At 43.5% G+C, this 20,965-nt stretch overlaps 2 protein-coding genes across 2 annotated transcripts in view; both read left to right on the top strand.

Annotated features, from left to right (window-relative positions):
* The window catches only part of PRSS12 (serine protease 12), a 78,113-nt gene extending 68,542 nt beyond the window's left edge, over positions 1-9,571 (top strand). Inside the window, exon 14 of the mRNA XM_068124420.2 lies at positions 9,067-9,571. Coding sequence (XP_067980521.2) covers positions 9,067-9,085 — 19 coding nt within the window. The 3' untranslated portion in view covers positions 9,086-9,571. The remainder of the gene's footprint in view (positions 1-9,066) is intronic.
* Positions 1-20,965, top strand: part of LOC137432465 (dual adapter for phosphotyrosine and 3-phosphotyrosine and 3-phosphoinositide) — a 56,349-nt gene that overhangs the window by 1,431 nt on the left and 33,953 nt on the right. The window contains exons 2-5 of the mRNA XM_068124424.2: positions 14,730-14,852; positions 15,127-15,263; positions 15,412-15,542; positions 15,690-15,800. Coding sequence (XP_067980525.1) covers positions 14,730-14,852; positions 15,127-15,263; positions 15,412-15,542; positions 15,690-15,800 — 502 coding nt within the window. The remainder of the gene's footprint in view (positions 1-14,729; positions 14,853-15,126; positions 15,264-15,411; positions 15,543-15,689; positions 15,801-20,965) is intronic.

The raw sequence follows: 20,965 nt of genomic DNA, 5'->3' as shown, positions 1-20,965 counted from the left end.
CATGATGACATGATGGCCTGATTGATAACTTGATTGCATGATGGCTTCATGGATGGTGGCATGATGGCTTGATGGCATGATGACGTGATGGCATGATTGATGGCTTGGTGGCATGATGGCATGATTGATGGCTTGATCGCTTGATGGCATGATTGTTGGCATGATGGTATGATGGCATGATTACATGATCACATGATTGATGGCATGATTGATGGCTTGGTGGCATGATGGCTTGATGGCATGATTGATGGCATGATGACGTGATGGCATGATTGATGGCTTGGTGGCATGATGGCATGATTGATGGCTTGATCGCTTGATGGCATGATTGTTGGCATGATGGTATGATGGCATGATGACGTGATCACATGATTGATGGCGTGATGGCATGATTGATGGCTTGGTGGCATGATGGCTTGATGGCATGGTGACGTGATGGCCTGATTGATGGCTTGATTGCATGATGGCTTGATGGCTTGGTGGCATGATGGCTTAATGGCATGATGATGTGATCACATGATTGATGGCTTGATGGCATGATTGATGGCTTGATGGCATGATTGATGGCTTGGTGGCATGATGGCATGGTGGCATGCTGACGTGATGGCATGATGTGATGGCTTGGTGGCATGATAGCTTGATGGCATGATTGATGGCTTGATGGCATGATGGCATGATAACATGATGATGTGATGGCTTGATTGCATGATGGCTTGATGACGTGATCACATGATTGATGGCATGATTGATGGCTTGGTGGCATGATGGCTTGATGGCATAGTGGCATGATGACATGATGGCTTGATTGATGGCCTGATTGCATGATGGCTTGATGGCTTGGTGGCATGATGGCTTAATGTCATGATTGATGGCATGATGATGTGATGGCTTGGTGGCATGATAGCTTGATGGCATAATTGATGGCTTGGTGGCATGATGGTATGATAACATGATGATGTGATGGCTTGATTGCATGATGGCTTGAAGGCTTGATGACGTGATCGCATGATTGATGGCTTGATGGCATGATTGATGGCTTGGTGGCATGATGGCTTGATGGCATAGTGGCATGATGACATGATGGCCTGATTGATGGCTTGATTGCATGATGGCTTGGTGGCTTGGTGGCATGATGGCTTAATGGCATGATTGATGGCATGATGATGTGATAGCATGATTGATGGCTTGGTGGCATGATGGCTTGATGGCATAATTGATGGCTTGGTGGCATGATGGTATGATGGCATGATGATGTGATGGCACCATTGCTTGATTGGTAGCATGATTGCTTGATGGCATGATTGATGGCTTGGTGGCATAATGGCTTGATGCCATGATTGTTGGCATGATGGCATCATGATGTGATGGCATGATTGATGGCTTGGTGGCATGATAGCTTGATGGCATGATTGATGGCTTGGTGGCATGATTGCATGATTGCATGATGGCTTGATGGCATGATGGCGTGATCGCATGATTGATGGCTTGGTGGCATGATGGCTTGATGGCATGGTGGCATGATGATGTGATGGCATGATTGATGGCTTAATTGCATGATGGCTTGATGGCATGATTGATGGCTAAGTGGCATGATGGCTTGATGGCATGATTGTTGGCATGATGATATGATGGCATGATTGATGGCTTGATGGCATAATTGATGGCCCGGTGGCATGATGGCATGATTGTTGGCATGATGACAGGATGACATAATGGCATGATTGTTGGCATGATGGCATGACGTGATGGCATGATTGATGGCTTGGTGGCATCATGGCTTGATTGCATGATTGTTGGCATGATGGTATGATGACGTGATGGCATGATTGATGGCTTGGTGACATGATTGCTTGATGGCATGTTGGCATGATAGTATGATGGCTTGATTGCATGATGGCTTGATTGCATGATGGCTTGATTGCATGATGGCTTGATGGCATGATTGATAGGTTGGTGGCATCATGACTTGAAGGCATGATTGATGGCATGATGACGTGATGGCATGATTGATGGCTTGGTGGCATGATGGCTTAATGGCATGATTGATGGCTTGGTGGCATGATGGCTTGATGGCATGATTGTTGGCATGATGGCATGATTGATGGCATGATGGCTTGATGGCATAATTGATGGCTTTGTGGCATGATTGCATGATTGTTGGCATGATCGCATGATGACATGATGGCATGATTGTTGGCATGATGGCATGGCGTGATGGCATGATTGTTGGCATGATGGCATGACGTGATGGCATTATTGATGGCTTGGTGACATGATGGCTTGATGGCATGTTGGCATGATGGTATGATGGCAAAATGGTATGATGGCATGATGACGTGATGGCATGATTGGTGACATGACAACATGACACCATGTTGGCTTGATGGCTTGATGGCATGACGACATGACACCATGTTGGCTTGATGGCTTGACGGCATGACAGCATTGCATCATGTTTGCTTGATGGCATTATTGCTTGATGGCTAGACGGCATGACACCATGTTGGCATACTGGCATGATGGCAATTGCATAAGTACCTCGATTGAAGTACATCGGCTGCTTCTGGTATAATATACCTTGTATATCTGCAATACCTTGTCTTTCTGTATCTATACTAACTATAAGAGGTGTGTGTGTGTGTGTGTGTGTGTGTGTGTGTGTGTGTGTGTGTGTGTGTGTGTGTGTGTGTGTGTGTGTGTGTGTGTGTGTGTGTGTGTGTGTGTGTGTGTGTGTGTGTGTGTGTGTGTGTGTGTGTGTGTGTGTGTGAGAGTCAGCCAGCCAGTCAGTCAGTCAGTCGGTCGCCATTTTTCTGAGAGTGCTGAACGGATCTTTGTGAAACTTTCAGAGGTTTACCAGTGAGTGTTTGGGCAAAACAACCAAACAAAAAATTGTTATGCTTCCGCCCCCGAGGGTGACCACTGAAATTATGTTTTTGAGTTGTCCATCCATACGGACTAAACCTCGTTTTTCTCCGCAACCACATGTCCGATTGAGGCAAAACTTTCAGGGTAGTAGTGACACCCATGCAGAATGTTTTTTGATAATTGTGACGTCGTAGGTCACGTGGTATGGCAGCCATCTTGGAATAAACGCAAATAATTAAAAAAATATTTATCGGAATCCGCTGAATGGAATTTTTTTTTTAATTGGCACATTGTCAAGTACTCCCAATGGGGGAACAAAAGCATGATAATGATGACATCATCGGTGAAGTGGTATACCAGCCAAAAATGCTTTAATCGAATTCGTTATCCAAAAAATCTGAAATTGCATGCACATGATCTATGATCCATTTGTATTGAAATATTAAATTTACTAGTGTGACTCAGCGCACTCGTGCGCCTCACCACACGTTGTTTCAAAGGGATAGGCGTCTTTGACCATTTCGGTCTTTTGGGTCTTCAGGGTATTTTGGGTCTTCGGGGTCTTCGGGATCTTTTGGGTCTTCATGGTCTTTTGGATCCTCTGAGCCTTTAAGGGTATTTTGGGTCTTTGGAGTGGTTTGGGTTTCCAGGGTCTTTGGGGACTTTGGGGTCTTTGGGGTCTTCAGGGTCTTTTGGATTTTCTGGGTCTTTGGGGTGTTTTTGGGTCTTCGGGGTCCTTTGGGTCTTTTGGGTCATCAGGGTCTTTTGGGTCTTCAAGGCCATATGGGTATTCAGAGTATTTTGGATCCTCTGGCCCTTTAAGGGTATTTTGGGTTGTTGTGGGTCTTCAGGGTCTTTGGGGTCTTTGGGGTTTTCGTGGTCTTTGGGGCTTTTGGGTCTTCAGGGGCTTTTGGGTCTTAAGGATCTTTTGGGTCGTTTGTGTCTTCGGGGTCTTTTGGGTATTCGGGGTGTTTTGGGTCCTCTGGGCCTTTAAGAGTATTTTGGGTCTTTGGGGTTTTCAGGGTTTTTAAGGGTCTTTGTGGTCTTCAGGGTCTTCGGGGTCTTCAGGGTCTTCAGGGTCGTTGGGGTCTTCAGGGTGGTCGGGGTCTTCGGGGTCTTTTGGGTCTTTTGGGTATTTTTCGTTTTTTGGGGGTCTTTTGGGTCTTTTTGGTCTTTTGGGTCTTTTCAGTCTTGTCGGTCTTTTGGATTTTTTTGGTCTTTTGGGTCTTTTCGGTCTTTTGGGTCTTTGGGGTCTTTTGGATCCTCAGGGCCTTTAAGGGTATTTGGGTCTTTGGGGTATTTTGGGTCTTCAGGGGTCTTGGTGGTCATAATGGTCTTGGGGGACTTAAAGGATCGTCAAAGGTCTGAGGGGTCTCAGCAGTCTAAACATAATTAAGAGTTCACGGACTGTGTTTTGAGTGTTAATTTTATTTGAAGAAGAAGAAGATTTGGTCGCATATAAACATAACCATATACGTTTGCTCTATTATAATAAGATGACATCATAAGTGACATGGATCCTCAGGGTCTTTGTGGTTTTCAGGGTGTTTTGGGTCTTCAGGGTACAACCAAGATGGTGGGAGCGCTTCAGGCTGTGGTGCCTGCAGTCCAAAAACAAGTGCTCGACATACAACTTCTTCACCCCTCCCTTCAACTATTCAGTCCCTGACAGCCAAACATCTCCTTTGCTGTACATCCCGCCGGGGAGGGTCTCCGCACCATCCAGGCTCTCTCAGCCTCAGGCTCCCATAGCCTCTTCCCCGTCGCCAGGGGTCTCCATACTCGCTGGTCGCCCAACCAGACTCCCCTCCGATGGGTCTCCAATTCCAGACGCCACCGGGTGCCAGGGACAAATTACCTCGGGGGATGGGGGGAGGGGGGGATGAGGGTGGGGGGATAAAAGGAGGAGAGGCGCCCAGTCACCGCTCCTCCAGCGCTTGATCCATTCCTGCAGACACACACACCTTCCCCACCCACAAAATCCGGAATGTCATTTCCTCCCCTGCTGCCATTCAATTCTCAACCACTGTAATGCAAAGGTGGTGATTGTGTTCCTACACTGCCATGGCTTATGTACATGTGATTGGTAGCCATATTGGATTTAACCTAAAACCTTAAAAAAACATCCTCTGCCAAACCACCAAATTTATTGATTCTAAACTCTACGTGTGTCATTGACTCGGTAGGTATGGGATTTAAAATATGATCACGGAAACATCACTGGTCACATGGTGTAGCAGCCAAATTGGCTTGAAGGAAAATATTAAATAATTATATCTCTGAAACCGCTTACCCTATTGATGCGAAATTTTACAAATCCCATCTAACACCATTGTTGCATATAGTTTGAAAACGATAATGTCGAAGGTCACGTGGTTTGGCAGCCACTTTGGATAGAAAAACGAACCTTATCCGATCAACATGAAACTTCACAAACGTGATCCCTTCCCATACATATGCAGAGTGTACATTTTTCAGGTCATATGTCACGTGGTTTGGCAGCCATATTAGCTTGAAAACCGATATAAAAAAAATAACTTCTCCGAAACAGCTTCACCGATCAATGCTGTCCTGTCTGGTAAAAATGTGATACTTGAGAATGGCTGATGGGATTTAAATCAAACTTGTTTTTATTTTAGGACAGTGAACGAGGACATCTACCCATTGTCACGGGCAGAGACTACGTGGAGGCATATTGGCGACACAGTCGCATTGTTCTACTTTTAATTCAGAAATGCCACATTTATAAATCCAAGACATTCTTCCCTTTGACTTTACAGTTTAGCTCCTTCCTAAACCTTGACATCTGTATTTAAAAATATTATGCCATGATGGGACCCCTACTGAGATATAAGCATGTCAGGACTCTGTGTATTGGCAACAGAGTTTACCAAAATGAAAAGCAAAGGCCGAAAATATAACGAACTACAATTGGGGGCTGTCCAGAGTTCGGTAACCTGAAACAAGGATTATAATATCAAAATACAGACTACACATTAAAACATCGTCAAAAATGTCAAAGCATCGCAACTTGATTCTCGAAACTTAACCCAAATAAAATAGGGGCTTATTGGGACCGTAGGGTGGGGACTCCCTTCCACCTTCAGAACCCAGAAAAGGAGGTCAAAACAATCAACAACAAAAAAAAAGTAATCTTTGGAAAAAATTCAATGTCATCTTGCACCAGCAACAATAACTCAAGCACAAACCCACAGCATCCATGTGTCAGTGCTCCCAGTATACGCACATTCCCGGCTCGTCATGGGAAGCAAAACACACATTCCGAGTTGTATTGTCAAACACATAATGTATTTAACAAACCCACAGATAAAAACAAAAATTTCAGAAAAACAAAATAGTTTGATAACCGCGTGGCCAAGTCACCACCGATGTATTGCGGAAGTTACCAATGAAACTCATTGTGGTTTAAGACACTTAGAATAATGTTGATAGAATCGTGTGTGGACATACCACACATAAGTACTCTCCATTTGAAATCATGACCGAAAGAAAACAACATACGGGCAATACGCCTGGTGCTCACCTGGTAGAACAAACAGCATACGGCACTGACTAAAGGTATCTTAAACCAATTTCAATGGTTGCTGGAAGACAGCACAGCATGTAGAATCATACTAACATAATCATAAAACTTTAAACAAACAAACTAAAAAATACCGATTTTGGGTGCAAACTTCCCGCCCCTTTCCCACTCCGTGTACATCTTCAGACCCCAATTTTTCCAATGCCTTGAACAAACATTGGTACATCACGGATGATGAAGGTTATGGTGACGTTTCATCAAAATAGCATATGTTGTTTCTGAGAAGAAAGCAAATACCTATTTTTGGGGGGCAATCCCCCCGTAGATCCCAAAAGGGGCAGATTTTTTGAATGCCGTGAACAAACATTGGTACATCACGGATGATGAAGGTTGTGATGACGTTTCATCAAAATAGCATATGTTGTTTCTGAGAAGAAAGCAAATACCTATTTTTGGGGGGCAATCCCCCCGTAGATCCCAAAAGGGGCAGATTTTTTGAATGCCGTGAACAAACTTTGGTACATCACGGATGATGAAGGTTGTGATGACGTTTCATCAAAATAGCATATGTTGTTTCTGAGAAGAAAGCAAATACCTATTTTGCGGGGTCAAACCTGGACCCACTTTGCCTCCCGCTAGACCCACTTAGACCCAGATTTTTTTAAATGCCGTGAACAAACCTTAGTCACAATGTAACAAATATAATTTGGGCCAAAGTTGGTCACAATCCCTTCAGCGGTTTCGGAGAAGTAGATGCAAGTGTTTACGGACGGACTGACGGACAGACGACGTGCCATCGCATAAGCTCCCCTGAACTTCGTTCCAGGTGAGCTAAAAATAGGGGCAATACCCCTGGGCGCTCACCTGGTATAATAAAGCAGTATACTACACGACTAAAGGTATTTTAAACAGCATCACGGTATTTGATACCAATTTCAATGGTTGCCAGGAGACAGGGAAACATGTAGAATCATACTGACGTAATCATAAAACTTAAAACAAAAACAAAAAACTACCTATTTTGTGGGGCAACATGCCCCCCAAAATAGGTATTCAAAGTAGACAGGGTAGACTCCCTTAAGGCCCGATTTTTTAAATGCCATAAACAAACTCTGGTGCATCACAAGTGGTGAAGGTTGTGGTCAGATTTTATTGGAATTGTGTGTGTAGTTTCTGAGAAGAAAGAAAATACCAATTTTGGGGGCAACCTTCCCCCCCCCCCCCCCCCCACCCTTGACTCCCTTAGGGCCTGATATTTTTAATGCCATGAACAAACTTTGGTACATCACGGGTGATGAAGGTTGTGGTGAAGTTTCAACGAAATCGCGTGTGTAGTTTCAGATAAGAAAGCAAATACCTATTTTGGGGGGGTCAAACCTGGACCCACTTTGACCCCCTTTAGATCCCCCTTACACCCAGATTTTTCCCATGCCATGAACAAACTTGAGTTGCAACATACCAAATATCATTGTGCCAAGTTCAGTCACAATCGCATCAGCAGTTTGGGAGAATAAGTTGCAAGTGTTTATGGACTGACGACGCGCCATCGTATGCATAAGCACCCCGGAACTACCCACCGCTTTTATTTTAATCCTGAAACGATCATTTGTTGTAGAGTTGTGGAATCTAATCTTCATCAACCACTGCACACTATTGTGAAATACTGCAATATCTCACTGCATCAACCTCCCTCACTCTCTTCAATCCCATTCCACCCTCCAGGTCTTTAAAACAGCTGTTCACTACCATCTCTTATCTTCCCCCATCCAAAACCTTGATCTTTTCTACCCCCGCTAATTTCACCCCAATTCCACTTTTTTGAAATACCAACTTCTGTCCTGGAAGTCCTTGGTGTCCTTGTGTTTTATACTTCTCCCTCCCCCCCCCCTCCCCCCCCCTCCCCCTCAAGCCCTCTCCCTTCCACACATCTCCCTGCTCTCAAATGTTGTGTTTGTGTGCTTCCCCTTCTCTCCCCATCTTGTCTTCCGCTCCCTCTTTTTATATATTTTGTTTGTCTGGTTGATTTGTTTGTGAAGTAAATGTTAGCTCTTTCACGAGCCTCGATTCTGTATACAAAATAAATAAATAAAAAAATCTCAGTCTCTGTCCATTAACCATAATCATTGTGTACTAACCCTGGTGTTGGGCTAGCGGCTAGGGTGCCGGCTTAGGATTACCTAGGATCCTGGGTTCGAATCCTGGTCAATCACTGAATTAACACCAGGGGGGTTGACTCAGCCTGCTCATTCCTTCTGAGGTCGGCTAATTGAGTACCAGTTCACTGGTAATTCCCTGTTTGTCGTTAAAGGCGGCAAAAAGGGTTGGCGTCAGGAAGGGCATCCAGCCGTAAAACATTGCTTCAAAAAGGGGACCGAAAAACAACAACAACCACGGTTCCCGAAAAAGGCCAACCCCCGCTTTGTGGGGAAAAATGGCCTCTAAAGGTGGTTTTTTATTGTGTACTAAGGCAGATATCAGCAATTATTATTGCTCTGTAGTGCAGCTAAAGTGGGAGGGATGGGAGATCTGGGTGGGCCTGTCCCAGCCAAATGTTTATATATTATTGTGTATTTTGACATTTATGAGTTTTTAACAAACTTGTTGGTGTTTCGTATGCATCCTGTGGTTGCTGGTTACACCATTTTTCTCTGATGCAGTGCCCCCTGTTACCAGTAAGCTGGTACTCGTTTTGCCGATTTTGGAAGGATTCTCCGATCTGAGTCAACCCACCTGGTGTTATATCAGCGGCTCGTCAGGGGCTCGAACTCAGGAAGCTAAGAACTCGGGAAGTAAAGAACAAAGATTTTACCGGGACCCATTAACTGTTAAGCCAACGCCAGGCTTTTTGATAAACTTATAAACTTATTATAATCACTGATAAATGCACTGTTTCTGAGTTCCTGTTTAGCACTGCTGTGTCAACAATTCCACTTGTATTTATAATAAACCAGCAGGAGTAACCGGCGTTTGCCCGGTGCTGTTCTTATCCTCTTGGTATTTTGAAGAAATAAATTGGGTTTTTTTTCAAAATTTTTTGTGGGTGCCAAAAATATTTCCCAACACCCACCCACTATGCAATGTGGTCGGGATCATATAATTTATACCTTACACATAGCTACATTATGACAAGTATGGGCACTATAGAGCAATTTAAAAAAACATCTCCCAAAAAATTGAACTTTATTTTTCAACTAGGGCAACGTGACTATGTCACCAATATGCCTCCGCATAGTCCCACAATGGATAGATGCCCTCGTTCACTGTCCTAAAAATAACCAAGTTTGATTAAAATCCCTTCAGCTGTTTTCAAGTATCATATTTTCACCAGCCATGACAGGTTTCATGACATGACATTGATCGGTGAAGCGGTTTCAGAGAAGGGATTTTTTTAAATATCGGCTTTCAAGCGAATATTCTCTGCATATGTATGGGTAGGGAATCACATTTGTGAAGTTTCGTGTTGATCGGATAAGGTTTGTTTTTCTATCCAAGATGGCTGCCACACCACGTGACATATAACGTCACAATTATCACAAAAACATTCTGCATGTGTGTCGCTCCTACCCTGAAAGTTTTGTCTCAATCGGACATGTGGTTGCTGAGAAAAACTAGGTTTAACCCGTATGGACGGACGGATGGACGGACAACCCAAAAACATAATTCTTCCGGCCACCTTCAGGGGCGGAGGCATAAAAAGAAAGTTTTCATCTGAAAAAGAATACCAACTAAAGTCCAATTCAGACTCACAACTTGCTTTTTTCTCAAAGCTTTGAGATCAGGGTCTTTATAAACTTACAAATCACTGTCATGTCTATTCCTTACCTGTTGTCAATCTTGCCCATACATGTCAATTTATTTTAACTGCAGTAAAGGATAACTTTGAATAATATTTTCTTCTTGAATAATATTAGAGTTTATAATGTGGAGATAAACTTATTTAAAAACTGGGTCATTTTATCCCTTTAATTTAAAATTATTGCAGTTTGGTGGTCAGTGGGAGTCTAAATTGGTTATACGGGGACCAATCTAATGTTGTAAACAGGGACCAATTACATAAATGTCAAAAGACACAATCTATTTGTTGTTCTTGTCTGCAGATGTGTTTTTGACAAGTCCTTTTTCAATGGAGAGGATTGTTGTGTTTGATATCAAATATAGAAACATTTGCCTGGGCCTTTGCAACTATTGCCCTAACCCACCCAGATGTCTGTATCAATGGCAAACAAAGTTTGTCAAAGAATAATTAAATAAAACGATTGAAAGTATTGTTGCGGCGGTCTCGTCGGCCAACCAGCGGAGACACCCCGGGCCGGATCAAGAGATTTTTCCTTATATCCAAGCCATATTTGGGATCCCCTAGTCATCTGAGTGACGTGGCGTTTGTCTCTCTACACCGAGGCACTCAAAATAGCGACGAGAGCCAAATCGGTCCACCATAGTCTGTAGGATTTATAAAACGGAATGGTTTTATCAATCGTGCTGACTCTAAATAACCCATTGGGAACCTAGTGAATCAATGTGTGTATTTGATGAACGGGGAAGGTGGAACAAGGAACAGGGAACCATTTTATACAATTTTATTTCCAACGAAATACGCACCCCAGGTATCTTACAAGTTGTAGGTCCTCATCAAAATAGCCTTAACAGGCTCCAGGCACACCACAGGAGAAAGAAGGGACTGCAAATACCTGTTACGGCCCGCTCGGGTGCTGTAGAAGGTCCATCTAGAGCCAATGGCGCCACTGCCTTACCAAGGGCTCAGTACATACTGCACTTGTGCAGGCGAGAGGCGGGAACCCTGAATTATCCTGAGCTCCGCAAACTGAGAACACTGCATGACTCTGCTTGGACCCCGTCTGGCCATGGTCTGGACTCCACGAACCCTAATTGGAACAACGGACCCGGACTGAGCTGGACTGGCAACGAACAAACAGTGCAATGGAACCAAATAGCTTTGGCTGGATGTGCGTGCCGGACATTCCACCCCGTGCCTTGGTTTGCCCCTCTTCGATTGACCGTCAATCAAGGGGAACCCCTCCCCCTGAGCATCTCGACTCTGTCTCTAATGGCCGGGGCTCACCCTTCGTGCCAAAACCTGTGCCTCCTCGGCATTGCGAGGCCAAAATCCCTTTTAAATGGCATTTAGGATAGATTGCAACGGAAAAAAAATATTAATAAGACAATCAAGGGAAAAGTGGTTTTAGACAAACATTAGGGAGGGAAGACACCAACTTGCGATACAAATATTGACGCATAATCCAATATCACAATTCAATTACCTCTCGCTTACGCTCAACATGCACTACAGGAATAACTAGTGCTAAGCTATACAATCTTGACTCCGAGAAGCCATTTCTGCAACAGTTTGTTTGCCATCTATTTATTAGATGGTGATGGACTGCCACTGCGACTTTGAATTGGAGTTGACAACTCAAGAACAGTATTGGATGGACACAGGGAGGTATTCAATCAGGTGGGCAAATGGGGACAAAGGAGGGATGGTGAGAGATTGGACTTGAGTAGGTAAAGAAGTTAATATACCTGTAGGAGATGGACAGTGCAGATTTCTGAGGAAGCTTGAAGTGCAAGGCCAAATGAGAAGTCACAGAAGACCATGAGCTATACCAAATTGTTTGTGAAGGCAGAGAAGAAAACACTGATGATGACTGGAGCTTTGTTCTTCCAGGAGTTCAATCTGGGATGTTGAAGCCCAGGCCTACAGTGGATATGACGACTGCATTGTATTGTGTATGAATGTGTGTAAAGTTAAAAATCATCCAAGGAAAGAGTAAGCGATGCAGAATATGCACAATTCAAATGTGCCTTGGAAATGTCAACTCCGCATTATAGACCCGGGAAATCCAGGCATCTTCACAAATTTGTTTCCTTTAATAAACAAGGATAGAAAGAAAGGAATCTCCTGATCTTCCCTAGATCACATGAAAGAGTGAAGGAATTATTGGCTAAATGGTACAAGAGGTTTTCCTTGGGGAAGTCTTTTTATCTCAGGAATATAATTTGTCCCAAAATGCTGGCCTGAAGAAGGCCAGGCCCAGACAAGCCAATAATAAATTACTGTCTGCAGTCACGTGCCATTTCCTTGTAGGATCTGTGTGTGTGCCGTATCTCGGATGGACGTTAAACTGGGTGTTCCATCAGCCGTCCGCCAGCAATAGTTGGTGGACGTTAAAGATCCCACGATGTCCTTCATGGAGAGTAGGCGAGCTAATGTAGGCATCTTGAATAAATCATAAATGATTGCTCTAACTTCCAGTGGGCACTGCATCAGTGGCAAACAAATGAGTGGGCCTTTAAGGATTGGGTGGGCCTGGCCCACCCCGATCTCTCCTTGTCCCTCTTCTGTTGGGGACACTGAGGGATGAGGGATGGTGACAGACCTTCAAGGCAACGACACTTCTTTGAAATGAAAAAAAAAACAAAACAAAAAACAAATGCATGAATGAAATGCATGAATGAATGAAATGAAATGCATGAATGAATGAATGAATGAAATGAAACAAATGAAATGAAACAAATATTAACGATGAAATGGAAGGGAAAAATCGTACTTGGGTCATGCAGAAAGACACGGTTAGAGACGGTAGATGAAAATCATGGAATGTATCCTGAAGCTCGCAGTGAACCAATACAGTGTTTGCTTTGACAAATTTGAATAAACAAGCAATAAAGAGTGGTTTGACTACCAAGTGACATCACTCTGCTTTTGCATGATGAACATATGATACTGCAATTGCATTCTTACCAGTGACTGTTGAAAGCTTCCTTTTTATGATATGGTGGCGATGTATCTAAAATAGTGTTTCATTTGGACAGTTGGTCTCTGCTCGGTGGTCCGATCCGTAGCTCAGGATGCTGCAATCCTTGGTTCACAATCCATTGTGCTATGTTGATTTGTCCATTGTTTCCCTGATGTTTTTTGTAATACATCGATATGTCCAAATGTCCTACTCCTGCATGTGATTTTTGGTACAAGCTCCACTACAGAGTCGAGACACTTAAAAATATTTTATTGAGTAATCAGCTTCTGTTTCTTGGAAAAAGAAAAAAAATTCCCTTCTATATTCACCTCCGCCTGGTGTTGGGTCCCTGGTGTTGGGCTAGCGGCTAGGGTGCCGACTTGGGATCCTAGAGATCCTGGGTTCGAATCCCGGTCGATCGCTGAATTAACGCCAGGGGGGTTGACTCAGCCTGTCATAATTAACGCCAGGGGGGTTGACTCAGCCTGTCATCCTTCCGAGGTCGGCAAATTGAGTACCAGTTCACTGGTAATTCCCTGCTTGTCGTTAAAGGCGGCAAAAAGGGTTGGCGTCAGGAAGGGCATCCGGCCGTAAAACATTGCTTCAAAAAGGGGACCGAAAAACAACAACAACCACAGTTCCCGAAAAAGGCCAACCCCCGCTTGCGGGGAAAAATGGCCTCTAAACGGTGGGTTTTTTTTATTCACCTCCGCCACTGAAGGTCGATAGACGTTGTTTTCATCCCCGTCTGTTTGTTTGTATGTTTTTCTGTGAACATGATATCTCAAAAGATTGCGGACGGATTCGGACGAAACTTGGTGGACCGGTTGGGGGTGTGACAATGACGAATATATTAGATTTTGGTGAAGATCTCAATATGGATTTGTATATGAGAATTATTTAATTATTAAGTGATTCTTCATCATTGAGAGATCGGGCGAAAAAGCGACAAAAACATGATGTTTTAAAAAGTTATGGACGAATTGGTTCGGTGACGAGAACAAGCCGATTCGATTTTGGTTCAGGTCCGAATCCATAATCCGGCCTATCATTGGGATACAAAACGTAAACTGTTCAGCCTGGCCGAGGTATGCTCTCTACCGAGTGGTGTTCTCGTTTCCAAAGCGTTGTGCTTGAATTTCCCCATTTGTCACCAGACTCCTTTCATGTAGATTTATAATGGCTTTTAGAGTATGTTATCGTGATGTTGTCATGTTTTTGCAGTTTTATCTGAAACGGAGTCTGCGTACCTGAGAACTCCAGGGTAGCTTGGGAGTGGATTGCTTGCCTCTGAATTCGGCCTGAGATTGATTCTGCAAAATCAAATCATTGAGTTTGTCATCTGACACATCGGTCCTAAACTTGGCTGTTAGGTATATATATATTTTAAATAATCTTAAAGACCTTAAGGTATCCTTCAAATAAGAGTGTTTCAGGTGTATGTTCATGGTACCACACCAAACATTTCCAGCCGGAAGATTCTAAGCAAAATTATGTATAGACCGGATAATTTGCCTTTTTTAACAGGATAATGTGTTGTTGTCTTGCTTTCGGTCCTCCAGATGGTATCATGGACCCCTCTCCCGGCATGCAGCTGAAGCTCTGCTCATGGTCAATGGCCGGGACGGCAGCTACCTGCTCCGGCGACGTGAAGAGAAGGACATGAGCTATGCACTTGCTGTCAGGTGCTTGTCTCCACCTTGTGAACAGAGGAATATTTGTATATGTTGCAGTTAACTTACACCCACTTTGCAAGTTTTAAGGCCCAGGTTCGAATTGAGGCCTATCCAGTCCAACCGCAAGACCATTTTCATAAAGTCAAGCTGCTTTCTCATACATGTATACGTTTTGTGATTGCCAGAAGCTGTGACATGTGACATAGATAATTTGCTGATCCTTTGCCTCTTATGATCTCACTTTTGTTTTCTTCGGTCACATGGTTTTACTTTGGTGCTGTAGGTCAAAAGACTCGGTGAAGCACTTCCAGGTCGAATGGAGAGATGAGGCTGGCTTCAGCTTTGGCCTAAGCACATTCCCCACTGTTAAAGCCTTTGCTGACCACCTGGCAAACGAGCCGTTACTCGGCAGTGAGACTGGTGAGAACAGTTATGCATCTGAGAGTATTTATTTAACTTGCCAAAAGGCAGAAGATGAGATGATAAAAAGAAAACATTGCAGAATACACCCACGAAATCCAGAAATTGGGAACGCCATTGAATTCGTGCCTTTCATTCCCAACTGCAGGTGCGTTGGTTCGCGTGCGCTTTCCTTATCCTCGAGAGGTTGCCGAGCCAACCTTTTATGATCCGGTCATCGTGCATACTGCCCTTAAATCGGGCCAGAGCAGCGACAGCATCAGTGCACATGTACCGTCGGTATGTGGTGCATTACATTCTGCAGCACCACTGTACCAGCTTTTTATTTTAATGGACACTTCAGGTAATGTGGAGTACTGAAATTGTGTATCTTGATTGCGTATTGCAAATTGTAAAACTAGGATTCTATCCAATTTGACATTTCAGTTGGGGTCTAAAGAAGGCTTCCTGACAAAACTTGGAAATCACGTTAAAACCTGGAAAACTCGCTGGTTTACGTTGCAGAGATACGAGCTGAAGTACTTCAAAGACAGACAGGTAAGCTTTGTTGTTTGTAGTTAGAACAAGGGATGTCTTTTCTGAGAGTTTTAAGCCAGGATTTTTTCCCCTATATCGTGTCTCTGATTTTAAGCATTACCCTCAATGTCCTCTCCCATCCTCACCCCGTACCCTTCCCCTCCCCCCACCCTCCTTCCTCCTTCCTTTCCAATGGTGGGTTTCCTTTCCAAACCTTGGTTGGTTCTTGCTGGCATTATTGTGAAAAACACTCTTTATGACTGGTATTTTTAGGTTGTACTAGCACATTACTCATACTAGTGGGGTCACCCGAGGGAATCCCATGGGCATGGAGGTGTATCGTTGCGATCGGTGCAGCCGTTTTTGTGGTACCTGGGACAATAACGTTAGGCGGGAGTCCAAACCTGAAAATGCTGGCGACCAAAGCTGAAATTGGACAAACAATATAGCCTATTTTACTCCAGGGAGTCCCAGGATTACCCACCCCAAATTTCGTTGTGATCGGTTCAGCCGTTTTTGCGGTACCTGGGAACGGACGGACGGACAGACAGACGGACAGACAGACATTTGGTGAATTATAGTAAGATAGTGATTGCGTCACCTCTCTCTCCCTCCCGATGGTGACACACACACAAACACACAGACAGTTCACACTTTTACTGTGAGTAAACATGCAGCTCTTACAGCTCAAGAAAAAAGCCTCAGTCTCCCCCTCCCCTCACCACCCACAACCCAAAGCCCTTACCCTTGCCCTCCCAACCCAAAGTCCTTACCCTTGCCCTCCCAACCCAAAGGCATCAATGCCTTCCACACACTCAGAACTTGAACTCTCCACCCCTCCCCCTACCGAAGTCCACCCCCTCCTTCCAAAGTTGCCCCATTTATACTCTCACCCTCCTCCCTCTCATAAAAGCAAACGGGCATTCCCACGTCGAAACAGCAGAACATGTAACACTTTCTGCTCTCCTATGATGCTATCACCAACTTCACAGAAACCCATCACAATTTAAGATGTAATAGTCGGAAATAATAGCAAACCTCCGCAGTAAAAGCGCTGTTTGAGAGAAAGGGCTATGAAGGGTATATTCTAAAGGGTTCCTAAACCGGTGACCGTAGGACATAAATTGTGGGTGGAGTCGTACGACCTGTCCAACCAATGCTGGTAACTCGCAAACACGCACGCACTGCTCATTTTATAGTATAGATAACACCATCATGTGATGTTATCACACCTTTGTACCACCCCACCTCCACTGCCACTTTTCAATGTCAAAGCAACCTAGAACTTTGCTATAAACTCAACTAATGTTCAATTGGGCTTATTTGGGTTAATATATATATATAAAACACAGTTCGTGTGTGTGTGTGTGTGTGTGTGTGTGTGTGTGTGTGTGTGTGTGTAATTAGTATCCCTAACTTAAGGTTCATCTGTGAAAAAATTTAAAAGAAGCTAATTTCAACTGATTTGGGTAGGTATGGGTATGGACAACTACCAAAAAAAAGTAAGGAGGGATAGGGGTTGGGGAAACCTTTTTATTAGAGGTCAAAGGTCATTGACCTCTGCCTAAATCATATAAAATTGTATTTCAGCAACAAAATATGGTATATAGATGATCTTGGTGTCAAAATGCACAGGATTACGAAAGAAGATGACATAGAATAATGACTGACCCATGGAACCAATTACTGACCTCCGAAAATGAGGTCAAAGGTCAAAAATAGACGTCTTATCACCAAAATATCATATCAAATATCATATTGGTAACAGTAACAGAATTATACCAAGATACAACTAAATATGAAATGGATTCTTCACCACCAAAATACGAGGTTAATGGTCAAAATAAGCAGGGGGGGGGGGGGGTAAAGTTCATTAGTGTCAAATAGTTTGTGTATGTAAAGTATATGTGAATTTATAATCAACAATTTGCAGAATACTACTCACAACTTAGAACTTACAGTATCTATCGGCAACAACAAATTAATAATACTCAGTCTGTTTCCTCTTCATCGCTACCAATTACTTCTTCTGCATCTATGCTATCTGTTCCATTGTCGCAATGCCCACAGCACACTCCACATGCAGATACACACGACATGCGAGCTTTCATGCAGCTGCATCTCATTGTTTGACATTGCCTCTCCCCTTCCTTGCAGTTGCAACAAATTACTTTCAGAAGGTTGTCTGGCGCGATACCAACAGATAGCATTTTTGGTCTGAGTTTTCTGTTGGAATCTAACTCCCATCCTCTTCCTTTGGGATCAAGAATAGAGGTGTCAAGATGCTTCCGTACCACAACTTGAAGATGGACACGAAGGGAACGTTGAGCTGTTGCATCTTCCGTTGGTGGTAGGCGGTCAGGATCGATTTTGCCCTTGGCTGCTTGCTTCCTGAACTTCATGTAGCGAGACTTTTCTAGGGGAGTATCCCCACAGCCATATGTGATCTGCATGGCTTTTAATCCAGTTGTTCGAATTATGGAGTCGGTTGAAGTGGGACTTGTGAATGCAGTAATGACACTGGCAGGAAATCTGCATTTGTAGAGAGCACATTTGGTATGTCCATGAATGCATGAAACAGTGTCGTTTCCAGACCAGCCATACTTGAAGAGGAACTCTTCTTTGTCTCCGATGTGTATGCTAGAGATGTCGTAAAGACCACCAAAATCTGCTTGTAAATAGAAATTAGTACAGTGGATAGGCCTATGATAGCAGAGCAATATCAAAATATCAGTGTCCTGGGCGACAACAACAACTGGGGATTTAACACTTGCGACCAAGTCCATTGCAGACCTAACAATCAGCGTGTCACCATCATCTTTTGCTTGGCGTACAGTGATATTGTGGCTTGCCATCTCTACAGATATCATCATGATTAAGGCTCCTTTGTTCTTCTCATTTGCCAGGAAAACCTCTCTGTCACATGATATAGTCAATTCCGGTGTGACCCTCATGTCCGGAGAAACCTTCTTCCCAGCCATCCGCCGCATATGTTCATGGTCTTTCGTTGATGATTCCTCCCCGTGAAATATTTGAATGTATTTCACATTGTGACATACGTTACTATTCCGCAGTACCCCATATTACAAGGAACTTAACAAATATGTACATGTATGTATATTGTATTAATATACTTACATTGCATTGTCCTGGAACATTGTACATGGAACAGTAGCATTTATTATGACAGACAGCCTCTTCCGCTACAAGATCTGCCATTCCTTCCAAGCGTCCTTTCACAGCCATTCCAAGACTATCTTTTCTTTCACTTGCGATTCTCAGAAGTGATTTCTTTAGCGTCATAGTTGATGCTCGATGTATGGTCTGCTGTCTATCAGGATGTCTTTCATCAAAATGGATGTCCTCGTTGCATATGAAACATCTTTCACTGTACGGAAATCGAGTAGAACCCTGGCCTGAAAACATTACATGAAAACATGGACAAAGTTAGTTGCCATCCCATGTAAATCACCATACTAACTTCAAACATTCAAAATTCAAACAAAATAACATAAAACAGGTATGGGCTTGGAATCTTAATGAAATTTACATGAATCAAGTAAAGAATTACTTTATCTTACCATCAACTTTGTCATCATTTACTGCTTGAGACACCTTTTGTCGCTTTGGTCTTGGCGCATGCTCTTGCTCCTCAACATCTGGCTCCTTTTGCATGAAAAGGGTTCGGCATCTACGATGGACTGTCATAGGAGTGTTGCTACTCCATTTTTGTTCCAATCGCTCCAATAATGAAGAGTTGTTGATAAGTCTACACTGCTCTATTAGATTCTCATATCCCTTTCTGTACAACCTCTGTAGCTTTCCTGCTTCTGAAAAGTCCTCACTACATATTTCACATATATCCATCCTGGTAATTTTGTTATTTTACAGTATTGTTCCAAAGGCCTCAGGGAACTTTTGGGACATCTCACTGCACTGGGGTAGTCGAGGTACATGTAGGCTAGCTAGGTTTTCTCAGTAATCACTCCTGAAACAAAGACAAAACAAAGACTTCATTCATGCAATATATAGTGTTTTAGTCTAGGGTCAATGACATTTGATCCCAAGAAAGGTAATTTCCCCCTCCCCCTCTGCTCTTGGAATAAATAATAACCCCCATATCCACCACGTAAGTTGAAATTAACCTCTTCGGTTTTTTTTTTGCTCATTTTTATATAATATGGTAATTTTCCTGTTATAAATATGACATTTTAGTGATAAAACAGCTTTTTTGACCTTTGACCTCATTTTCAGAGGTCAGGATTTGGTCCCAAGGCTCAATAATTATCTTATGTCATCTTCTTTCGTAATCCTGTGCATTTTGACACCAAGATCATCTATATACCATATTTTGTTGCTGAAATACAATTTTATATGATTTAGGCAGAGGTCAATGACCTTTGACCTCTAATAAAAAGGTTTCCCCAACCCCTATCCCTCCTTACTTTTTTTTGGAAGTTGTCCATACCCATACCCACCAAAATCAGTTGAAACTAGCTTCTTTTAAATTTTTTCACAGATTGGCTAATATATGGCTAATTTAGGGTTACTAAATGTTACCGATAGACTCCTAAACGGAGAGGCTCACGTACTTGATATTTGGCACAGACATGGCCATTGAGCCTGGGAAGAACATGGCCGACCTAAAAATATTTGACGAGATCCATATTTTTTATTCATATTTACCTCAGCGCATTTCAGCGAGGAACATTATACACGGAATCTCAGCCGGTGGCAGAGCAGCGCGCTGATTCGCTCAGAGCGATCACGTGATGTCCCAACCTTGCCGCCGTAATCTCACAGTTATGCGTTCGCACGTAATTCAGTTTTTTCACATTTCAGCGAGGAACATTGCCATTCACACCACATAGGTTTCACTTTCATCTGATATTTGTGATTTATTTCAAACAAACTGTATTTCCCATCTACACGGCCATGTATTCCTATTAACGTTATGTAAAGTACATAAATTGTGTGGATTACATCATTTGTGGATGTGATCAATTGCCCAGTAACCATCTATATCCCTCCCCTCTCCTTCCCTCCTCCCCCTCCCTCCCACTCCCCCTCCCTTTCCCCCATCCCCCTTCCCCTCCCCCTCCCCCTCCCCTTCCCCCTCCCTTCCCCCTCCACCCTACCCTCTCCCCTTCTCCCCTCCCCCTCCCCCCATACCCCTCCCTTCCCCC

The sequence above is a fragment of the Myxine glutinosa genome, chromosome 8 (genome assembly GCF_964187855.1).
Source record: "Myxine glutinosa chromosome 8, kmMyxGlut1.1, whole genome shotgun sequence".
Lineage (NCBI taxonomy): Eukaryota > Metazoa > Chordata > Myxini > Myxiniformes > Myxinidae > Myxine > Myxine glutinosa.
The sequence above is the reverse complement of the archived record's forward strand: the minus strand, read 5'-3'. Positions and strand labels throughout refer to the sequence as shown.